General features: G+C 36.6%; 1 protein-coding gene across 4 annotated transcripts in view; it reads left to right on the top strand.

The window, feature by feature from the left end:
- The first annotated feature begins 2,253 nt into the window (after positions 1-2,253).
- The window catches only part of gria2a (glutamate receptor, ionotropic, AMPA 2a), an 86,197-nt gene continuing 77,160 nt past the window's right edge, over positions 2,254-11,290 (top strand). Inside the window, exons 1-2 of one of the 4 annotated variants that reach the window (XM_049472444.1) lie at positions 2,254-2,858; positions 5,199-5,339. In XM_049472444.1, the coding sequence (XP_049328401.1) occupies positions 2,759-2,858; positions 5,199-5,339 (241 nt within the window). In that variant the 5' untranslated portion in view covers positions 2,254-2,758. The remainder of the gene's footprint in view (positions 2,859-5,198; positions 5,340-11,290) is intronic. The other 3 variants (XM_022681765.2, XM_022681764.2, XM_022681763.2) reach the window with 3 other exon arrangements.

The raw sequence follows: 11,290 nt of genomic DNA, 5'->3' as shown, positions 1-11,290 counted from the left end.
TAAGAACAAGTGGTACTTTTGGCAGTGTGCCAAGTCCTGCTGGAAAATGAAATCCACATCTCTATAAAAGTTGTTGCATAAAGTGATAAAACACAGTGTATCAACATCTTTAGAAAGTATAATAAATTATATCAATAAAAAAGTAAAAAAAAAAAAAAAAAAAACGACCTGTATGTTTCCATGATTTTTTTTTTTTTTTTTACAGTAAACATGTTTTAGGCAGTAAAGGCTCTGCATTATTGATACTGTGAGCTGATTGGCTGGAGTTAAAGTCAAAGCAGATTTTAAAATAAAGATTTTAAACTTATGTCTTCAGTGCTGAAACATATAATATTGTTTTTATTTTGAGAAAACATGCTCCACATGAACTCATTCATTTTAGATTAACTCTTGGGCGCCCTCTAGTGGTTTGGTCAAAAGCCAGAAAAAAATCTCAAGCGGGTATTCTGCTCTATAAATTATATACATAATATACAGCTCTGTAAAAAAAATGAAGAGATCACTTCAGTTCCTGATAATATCAGCATTAAGCTTATTCAGTGTAAAAGTTTAAAGGTATTTTTGTATAATTGTTATCGAAATTGTAGGAATAGCTTTATCATTTTGTATAAATGTTTTCAGTTTATTCGCATGCACTAAATATTATATGTATATAAGACTATGAGGGAACACATAAGAAATAATGTAAAAACTTAAGCATTTAAGACTTAAGGCTCATATCTTGGATGATGTTAACTTTTGGCGGTTTCTGAGGCTGGAAACTCTAATGAACTTATTCTTGCTCTTCCTTTAATGGGGTGATCCTAATGAGTGCCAGTTTCATCAGAACATTTTTTGATGGTCTTTGTGACTGCACTTGAGGATAGTTTTTTTCACAACTTTACAACTGATGCTCCTAAACAAATTAAGAGGTAAGAAATAAAAAAAAAAACATTCTTAACAAGACAATCCAGACAAGATGTGCAAAACTGGCTCTATCTGAGCAAAAGATGCCTAGTTTGTAGAATATAAAAATATAACAAATATTCTGGTTTGTTTAACACTTTTTTGTGTACTAAATAATTGTTAACTTTTGACTGGTACTGTGTATGAAAGAAGATTTTTTGTGTGTGTTATTTGTGTTGCCAAATATGTTGTTATCGCAAAAAATACCCTCAAATGAATTCTGTAATAAATACTGTGTATCATGAAGTTCGTTGCACAAAAACAACTTTTTTGGCACACTTTATAATGCACACCAGTTTTGCATAATATGTTCCCTTTATGAAAGGAGAACCTTTGTTTTTATTGCAGTATAGCACAAAATATACAATTATTTATTCTCATCATATGGGAAGGAAATAGGAGGGAAATAAATAAACAATCTATAATATATATTTTATATAATAGGCTATCCATTTTGTAGTGCTGTTCAAAATCTCAACAGTACATTTTATTCCCTACGTAGTTCACTGCTGAGCACCCATAATGCATCGCAAAATGTAGTGTATAGATTTAATTAGTAAAATTTCATAATATATTAGTATATATACATTATATAGTGATGTGTTATTAATAATTAATGTACTGTAATCTGCCAAACCTGCACTATTAAGGTTAGTGTACATTAAATAACACTAAAAACATGAAATAACACCATATTAAAACAGTGTTAGTGTGTAGTACGCAATTGGGATGCAGCCACGGGGTTAATCGCGGCTGCGTCCCAATAAAAGCGCACTTGCTCTGTCTTTGGACACAACCACAAGCAAGTACGGCAGCTGGCGCTTCGGCTCTGCTCGGTTAGGCTCGGTTTAACTCGGCTCTCGCTGTTTACTATCCATTCCTGTTATTAAATAACAGGACTTATAAATACATAACTTATAGTATTAGAGATTAGTACGCAATTGGGACGCAGCCACGGTGTGTATTTGGACACAACCATTGTTTTTCTTGGCTCCCACTCTGCTGTTTACCTACAGTACCTTAAATAATATCACGATATTTCAGGTTATTTTTGCAATAACGATTTTCTTGGCGATATGACAAAACACTGAATTTAAATATATAAATATATTATAAATATTACATATAAAATTATTTTAAGAACACACTACTGCAGCGAAACAAATATTACATTTTATTTGCCTATATTATTGTGTATGATACCATATGACACATCCCTGCCTTATAGTATTTGTGTTTACTACACAATTGGAACGCGTCCACAGTGTGTATTGGGACGCAACCTCTGTGTTATAGAACGCAAGCGAATTCGGCTCGGCTCTTGCTCGGGTCCGTTCGGCTCCTGCTCGGGTCCATTCGACTCCTGCTCGAGTCCATTCGGCTCCTGCTCGGGTTGGTCTCGGATCCTGCTCGGGTAGGGCTCGGATCCTGCTCGGGTCCATTCGGCTCCTGCTCGGGTTGGGCTCGGATCCTGCTCGGGTCCATTGAGTTTTTGCTCGGCTCCGCTCGGCTGTTTCCGTCTCCATCAGTATTCTCCCCGCGTCCCGCTGTATCGCCGCTCGCGGACGGAGCCGCAGAGGAGGTGCGCGAGCTGCCCGCATCACCGCGCGCCCTCTCTCCTCGCTTCAGCGCGAGCTATCCAACCGTCGCTGTCCTCGCGAGAGAGGCGAGACGCGCATTACCGGACGTTTTCTCTCGTTTTTTTTGTGTAATTACTGAGTTATTTATTATTATTCGTGTTTTTCGGTGTAAAATGAGCGGAGGCGGGGAGACGCTCGCGGCTCTGTGAACGGACGGACGGACGGACGGACGGATGGTGGATATGGAAAAACCGAAGATGATGAGTCTCTCCGGTTTCCTCCTGCCTGCTTTATGGGGACTGGCGCTCGGCGGATCACCCAGCGTACAAATAGGTAAGAACATCCCGGGAACAGCCGGGGCTCCTCAAGACGAGCTGAGATACACACACAGAGCCTCGGTCACACCTCCATTTTCATCCGCGGCCAAAAGACTCCAGTTCAAACCGGCCCCGACCCTTACCGAGCTAACCAGCGGCTAAACCAGCTAATTAACCTAACCTAACCCAGCTAACCGAGCTAAACCTGCGCGTTTCTCCGTTAAACCTGTAGAAACGTACCGTTCAGCTCATCCTCAGCCCCCGGTCTGTGTATAAAACACTGATTCGCTCAGTCAGATCAGGAACCTGCGCTAGATTTATAATGAGAACCGACACAGAGCTTCACATCTGAACCACAGCCTGGACCTCTTTCTCTTCTCTCTCTGATATACAGAGCAAAATCTGATTATAAACCGCTTCTTATAAAACCAAATTTGATAATAAACCGCTTCTTATAAAACCAAATCTGATAATAAACCACTTCTTATAAAACCAAATCTGATAATAAACCGCTTCTTATAAAATCAAATCTGATAATGAACAGCTTCTTATAAAACCAAATCTGATAATAAACCGCTTCTTATAAAGCCAAATCTGATAATAAACTGCTTCTTATAAAGCCAAATCTGATAATGAACCGCTTCTTATAAAACCAAATTTGATAATGAACCGTTTTTAAGACTCCAAATCTGATAATAAAACCGTTTTAGATACAGAGTTTCCAAAATGAATCGTTTCTTAAGACACCAAATCTGATAAAGAGTCATTTCTTAAGACCCCAAATCTAATAATAAATCGTTTTTAAGACCCCAAATCTGATATTAAACCGTTTTTTAGATACAGAGTTCCCAAAATGAATAGTTTCTTAAGACACTAGATCTGATAATGAATCGTTTTTAAGATACCAAGTTCCAGAAATAAATAATTTCTTAAGAAATTCTCAATGTGAATCGTTTCTTATTAAACACTGAGAATTCTCTAAAGGAATCGTTTCTTAAGTTGCCAAATCTGATAATGCATCGTTTCTAAGATACTGAATTCTGAAAATGAATCGTTTCTTAAGACACCAAGAAATTCTCTAAAGGAATCGTTTCTTAAGTTGCCAAATCTGATAATGGATCATTTTGAAGATATCAAGTTCTGAAAAGGAATCGTTTCTTAAGATGCCAAATCTGATAATGAGTCGTTTTTAAGATACTGAGTTCTGATAATAAATCGATTCTCAAGACTCCAAATCTGATACTGAATCTTTTTGAAGATGTCCAGTGTTTTGATAATAAAGTTTTTGAGATACTGAGTTTCAAAAATGTACAATTTCTTAAGACACTGATGAATTCTCTAATTGAATGGTTTCCTAAGACACAGAGAAATTCTCTAAATTAATAGTTTCTTAAAGATACTGAGAAATTCTGATAATGAATCGTTTTGAAGATGTTCAGTGAAGATACTGAGTTCTGAAAATGAATCTTTTTGAACATACTGAGTTCTGAAAATGAATCTTTTTGAACATACTGAGTTCTGAAAATGAATCTTTTTGAAGAGACTGAGTTCTGAAAATGTATCTTTTTGTAGATACCTTGTTCTGAAAATGAATCTTTTTGTAGATACCTTGTTCTGAAAATGAATCTTTTTGTAGATACCTTGTTCTGAAAATGAATCTTTTTGTAGATACCTTGTTCTGAAAATGAATCTTTTTGTAAATACTAAGTATACTGAGTTCTGAAAAGGAATCTTTTTGTAGATACTGAGTTCTGAAAAGGAATCTTTTTGTAGATACTGAGTTCTGAAAATGAATATTTTTGTAGATACTGAGTCCTGAAAATGTTTTTTTTTGACAAAAAGATTCATTTTTAGAACTCAGTATCTGAGGTCTGAAAATGAATCTTTTTGTAGATACTGAGTTCTGATAGATACTGATTTCTGAAAATGAATCTTTTTGAAGATACTGATTTCTAAAAATAAATCTTTTTGTAGATACTGAGTTCTGAAAATAAATCTTTTTGTAGATACTGAGTTCTGAAAATAAATCTTTTTGTAGATACTGAGTTCTGAAAATGAATCCTTTTGTAGATACTGATTTCTGAAAATGAATCTTTTTGAAGATACTGAGTTCTGAAAATGGATCTTTTTAAAGATGCTGATTTCTGAAAAAAAATTTTTTTTTTAAAGATACAGAGTTCTAAAAATGAATCTTTTTTGTAGATGCTGAGTTCTGATAGATACTGATTTCTGTAAATGAGTCTTTTTGAAGATACTGATTTCTGGAAATAAATCTTTTTGTAGATACTGAGTTCTGAAAATGAATAATTTTTTAAGATTTGAGTTCTGACTCTCTGTTTTTGGTACTTATCCCCAGGTGGCCTGTTCCCTCGAGGAGCGGACCAGGAGTACAGCGCCTTTCGGGTCGGGATGGTTCAGTTCGGCACGGCCGAGTTCCGGCTCACGCCTCACATTGATAACCTGGAGGTGGCCAACAGCTTCGCCATCACCAACTGCTGTAAGTTGTGCTGTAACCCTCCTCCTCACTGAGGAACCTGCTGCTGCTGCTGCTGCTTCAGTGCTGTAGTTAATCTGTATCAGAGGTCTTCAGATCTGCACACTCAATCCAGCTTCTGTTCCTGAACACTGTAGTGATTGTAGTGACTCTCTGTGGCCAATCAATAAAATCAACTATTCTCTTAACGTCCAGGATGTGAAACTGGGGTCAGGTGTCAGATTTAAAGACCTGGGGCCTGTGCTGAATTTGGTGAAGTGAAAAGGTGGATGTGGCTTCATCACGAGGAATAAATGTTTCCAGCATGCTGGAAATGAACGTTCTGGTTTTAAAATAAAAATGAAAAATATTGTTATGAGGGTTAAAATGAAAACCCTGTAAATAAATTATTTTAAGACACTGTGAACTGAAGATGAATCGTTTTAAAGATGCTGAGTTCTGAAAATGAATCTTTTTTAAGTTCTGAAAATGAATTTTTTTGTAGATACTGAGTTATGAAAATCAATATTTTTGTTGATACTGATTTCTGAAAATTAATCTTTATTAGAATTTAATTTAATTATAATATATAATTTAATTATAATTTAAATTGTTCAGAAAACTTGTGATTTTTAAGACTCTTAATTCTGAAAATTTGTGATTTTTTAAGACACTGAATTCTGAAATTGAATCATTTTTTAAGCTGCTAAGTACTGGAGATAAATGGTTTTGAAAAAGCTGATTGTTAAAAATGTACCATTTTTAAGTTACTGAGTCTTGAAAATCAGTCATTTAAGATGCTTTGTTCTAAAATTAGTCATATTTTAAGACGCTAAGTTTTGAACATGAATCTTTTTAATATGCTAAGTTAATATTTTTTTTAGGTCACTGAGTTCTGAAAATAAGTAATTTTAGGATGCCGAGTTTTGAAAATGGGTAATTGTTTAAGATATTGAATTCTGTAAATGAGTGGGTTTTAAGACACAGAGTACTGAAAATTTATGGTTTTTAAGTTGCTGTGTTTTGAAAATTAACCATTATAAACTGTCTGAGTTCCGAGCTTTTTTTTAAGATGCGTTCTATGAATTAATTTTTTTTTAGGACGTTGAATTTTAAAAAAGCAATTAATTGTTTTTAAGACATTGAGTTCTGAAAATTAATAGCTTTTTTGTTTGTATTATTCAACTAATTCTGAAATGTATTCATTTTTAAGTCACTGAGTTCTGAAAATTAATCGGTTGTAAGACACTGAGTTCTGAAAATGAATCACTTTTAAGTGGCTGAGTTTTGAAAAAAAAAAAATCTAAAAATATACATTTTTTAAGATGCTGCGTTCTGTAATGAATTGATTTTAAGATATTGAGTTCTAAAAAAAGCAACAAATTGTTTTGTTTGTCGCTAAGTCGCTGAGTTCTGAAAATTAATTGTTTTCAGTATGATGAGTTCTGAAAATGAATCAGTTTTAAGTCGCTGAGTTCTGAAAATTGTTTTTAGGATGTTGATTTTCTGAAAGTTAATCATTTTTAATATGCTGAGTTCTAAAAATTAATCATTTATAGGATGATGACTTTTAAAAATGAATCATTTTTAAGATGCAGAGTCCTAAAAATGAATCATTTTTAAAAAGAGAGTTCTTAAAAATTAATAAATTTTAAGATGCAGAGTTCTAAAAATTAATCAATTTTAAGATGCAGAGTTCTAAAAATGAATTGTTTTTAGGATGCTGAGTTCTAAAAATTAATCGTTTTTAAGATGCAGAGTTCTAAAAATGATTCGTTTTTAAGAAGCAGAGTTCTAAAAATTTATACATTTTAAGATTCTAAGTACTGAAAATGTATAGCTTTTAAAGACACTAAATCCTAAAAAAAATCATTTTTAAGTAGCTGTGTTCTGAAAAGGAAACTTTTTTAAGATGCTGAATGTTAAAAATGTTCAACCTTTAAATCACTGAGTACTGAAAATTAATATTTTTTAACATTCTTAGTTCTAAAAATGAATATTTTTTAGTATGCTGAGATCTGAAATTAGTCATTTTTAAGATGCTGAGTACTGAAAATGTAGAAATTTTGAAAAATGAAGCTGTTTAAGCTGGTTGACCAACTTTCAAGCATAATGTATGTTGTAGAGTTTGATGGTTTAGCTGGTCTACATGCATGATCAATGGAAGTAACCCCCGCAAAGAGAGGAATACAATCTTGTGTGTGTGTGTGAGAGAGAAAGAATCAGAGCAGATTCCCTCATTAGTTATGCATTCAAAATGGCGACTCTGCCTCTGGAGGATTCAGGCTCTTAAATATTTGAAGGCTTCTGTAGGGGCGGGTTAGAAGTGTTGAAGTGGAGAATTGTATTGGTTGGGTTGGGCTTCACAGGTCCTCATTTTTGTAAAGAGGGAGTGTTGGTCGTTTTGTTTACTTAAATCGGTTTGTGACGGTAAGTTGTTTGAATCGTCTGATTCTGAATGAAACTAGATGAAGTGATGGAATTTAAGCTGGTGGTAAGCGATGTCTGACTGGTTTAGCAAAGAGGCTAAATGCACAGGCAGTCTGATTGGTCCTGAGTCCTGGCCAATCTAAAGCCCTATCTGGACAGAATTAGTTTCTCAGGTGGACGTCTCTATTAAAAATATTTCACATTTCTACTCAGTGATAAAACTCTTACATCCGGACTGCAATTGAAAAAACAGGAGGACCAGTGAGTTTTTGGGATTTCTTAGTCACGTGACATGGAGTTCAGTAGCTCCTCCATTTCCACTCGTTGTTTTTTACATAGATCTCTGTGGAAACGTTCGCGCAAAGTGTAATTACAGTGCACGGCAGTGGACAAATAGCTATTTTATTAAACGCAAGGAGACAAAAATCTGAGATGTGCGTCCGGACAGGACGAAAATTACCGGAGGACCACGGAGTTCAGAGAAAAACAGTAGATAATTCAGCCTGTAATTTTCTCAGAGAACAGAGTCTGAGAAAAAACACATAGCTACATGGTTGTTCCGGACTGGATTAAAAATCACAGAGGACCCCCCATACAAAGAAAACTACCCCAGGACCCCCTGAGAAACTAATCCCATCCAGATAGGGCTTAAGTCTAAAAAAAAGAGAGAAAAGATCAACATGTTTTTTTTTGCTACCAGATCATAGTAAATTCATTGATTGACTCATATTTCTAAAATAATTTTTTATACCTACCTTGTTTGATCCTACGTTATGAGGTAGGACAAAAAAAACGTTACTTCGATATTTCTAGATATAAAAAGAATATTGGTGGTCAAATTCTGTGAAACTGACACTAATAAATACACAATTCCTGGTATTTACTTGTTTAAGAATATTATTTTACCTTCTTTTCGGTAACACAGATGCTGTGAAGTATCTTAGCGACTTATCTTGTATCCCTGTCTGTTTCAATGTATCGAGATATCATCATTATTTTGAGCAATGTATTGTGATAGTATTGTATCGTGAGATGATCTGTGTTTTAGAAGACCTACCGCTGGTTGAAATATGATTGGGAATTCTCATAATTCACACTGTAACCCAGTGTCTATTCAAGGACATTAAATAAAGTCCTGCCCTTCAACCAAAAGAGCCAATCAGATTGCTACTCATGCATGCTCCTCTTTGCATGCCAATGGGGAAAGCACCCTTTAAATGTGGAGATCTGTGCAAGCGCAGTAGCCATATCAAGCGAGAAATCATGTTTTTGGGCATAATGGGGACAGATTCTTCAAACTTTTTAAAATACATGTTGTTCAAATTATAAATAGACCTTTGATTTACAGTTTTTTGCTCTTTCCCTATTCAAACAGAGGAAATGCTGGTATTGTTTGAGTGGATATAACCTATAATATGGTAGCTTTGAAAAGATGGCAACAGGAGTGAAAATAGTTTCTTGTTTATAGTTTCTTCTTCAGACGACTTCAAAATAATCAGTTTCTCTGATTTTGCTATTTATAGTTACATGTTTGAGTAAAATGAAGATTGTGGTTTTATTCTATAAACTACAGACAACATTTCTCCCAAGTTCAGAATAAAAATATTGTACTGCATGTCCTTCTCCACCAGTCTTTCACACTGCTTTTGGGTGACCTTATTCCACTCCTGGCTTAAAAATTCTGGAGATTGGGCTGTCCATGACAGGGTCTTGATCTGGTGGTCCTTCATTCCACACATTAATTGATCTAGCTCTGTGTAATTGAGCATCATCCTGCTGAAGAAAACAGTCCTCAGAGTTGGAGAATATTTTCAGAGCAGAAGGAAGCAAGTTTTTTTTCATTTGCCATTCTTTTTATAGGTCACTTGATGTCATCCTGCGGTTGCTGACTGACGTTTAAATTCAAAAAAGGTTACAGTCAATCTCCAGTCCTGAACCCCTAATTGACAAACCTCTGAATGCAATCATGTAAGACGAATTTAAGTTGGATGGCCACAAGCCATCAAACAAATAAGCTGAACTGCTTGAATTGTTGTGCCAGGAGTGGAATAAGGTCACCGAAAAGCAGTGTGTAAGACTTGTGGAGGAGAACATGATGCCAAGATGCATGAAAGCTGTGATTAAAAAAAAAAAAAACAAATATTGATTTCTGAACTCTGAAGATGTGTGATCACAGTGTAGCAGAAACATGATCCAGATGAGGAGATGAGAAGTCGACTCATGAATCACATGAATGATTCATGAATCAAATTTGCTCAGGTTAGGCTTCGGTTTGAACGCGAGTGTTTGATTAATGAGACTTAAACTTTGGTCTGTTCTGTGTTTTTTTTTTTTTTTTTTTGGGTCAACGCTGAGAAGATGATCTAGCCGTGATTCGCCACTGGCGAGAAAAAGAAAAAGAGAGAGAGAGAGGGGGAGAAAAAGAGAGAGCGCACCGAAGTTGGTTGCCACGGCAACGGCTGAGGAGCTCAAGCCCCGCCCCTGCTCTGTGTTTTATTAGCCTACATGGTTGTTTTAGGTGAATATTAAATATGGACGAGTGCATGGGTCTTTTTTTTCGTTGTCTTCCCGAGGCTTGTGTCGCGTGTACGTGTCGGGAAAATGCGCGAGAGGCTCGTTAATGCGACACGGCCCCTTCCCTTCACCCCGGCTCGCCCTTCATATTCACAGATTACCATGAAAATACAGTGAAGGGGGGGGGGGGGGGGTGTGGGTGGATGCCGCCGCTGCTGCTACTGCCGCTGTTGCTGCTGCTGTTGCTGTTGAATAATGAGGGTCATTGAAGGCTGATGCCGTGCAAACAGCCAGTAGAGTGGTGCACGGTGCACACGTGTGAAATGCGCGCTAAAAGCGTGCTTTATTTAGGCTCGTTTTTTTTTTTTTTTTTTTTTTCGCAGGAGGCCGTCCAGAGCCCGAGTGAAAGCTGCAGTGAGCGCGCTCGAGCCCTGGATGACAGGGGCTTCTGTCCTGCTTGAATGGGTTGCAGTTGGGTGCGCGTGCATGCTGTGCGCTCTGTACAAACAGCGGAGTGCAGGGAGGGCTCTCTGCTCCGGCATGCGAGCGGCGCTGCAACATGTCCGCGTGTCGTTGTCGTCGCGCGCCGCTGTTGCCGTCGTAGCGAGCGCTGGGCCTGATTGATAAGAGCGAGATGCGTGCAAACACGCTCATACATATGCATGCACGGCAGCTTTTTGTGCAGACACATGCATGCACATATAGGCTGCACCATTAGCGTAGCACATCTGTAGTAGTAGATGGTCGTGTGCACACACACACACAGTCACACATACACAGGCTGACCTATATGCATGTAAAAAAAAAAATATATATATATATATGGAATGCGATATATTAGTGACATTTTGGACTTGGTAGAATGGACTAGCTTGTTTTAGAGATAATATGAAGATATTTTAAGGCATTGTGATACAGGGATTGGACAATGAACTGAAACACCTGGTTTTAGACCACAATAATTTATTTTCCTGACGGAGAGTTCTGGTGGAAACAGGAGAGTTGAGGTGCACATTGAATTCTGCCGTGAT

The sequence above is a fragment of the Astyanax mexicanus genome, chromosome 25 (assembly GCF_023375975.1).
Source record: "Astyanax mexicanus isolate ESR-SI-001 chromosome 25, AstMex3_surface, whole genome shotgun sequence".
In the NCBI taxonomy this organism is placed as follows: Eukaryota; Metazoa; Chordata; class Actinopteri; order Characiformes; family Acestrorhamphidae; genus Astyanax; species Astyanax mexicanus.
Note: the sequence above shows the minus strand (reverse complement) of the source record. Positions and strands in the feature narration are given on the sequence as shown.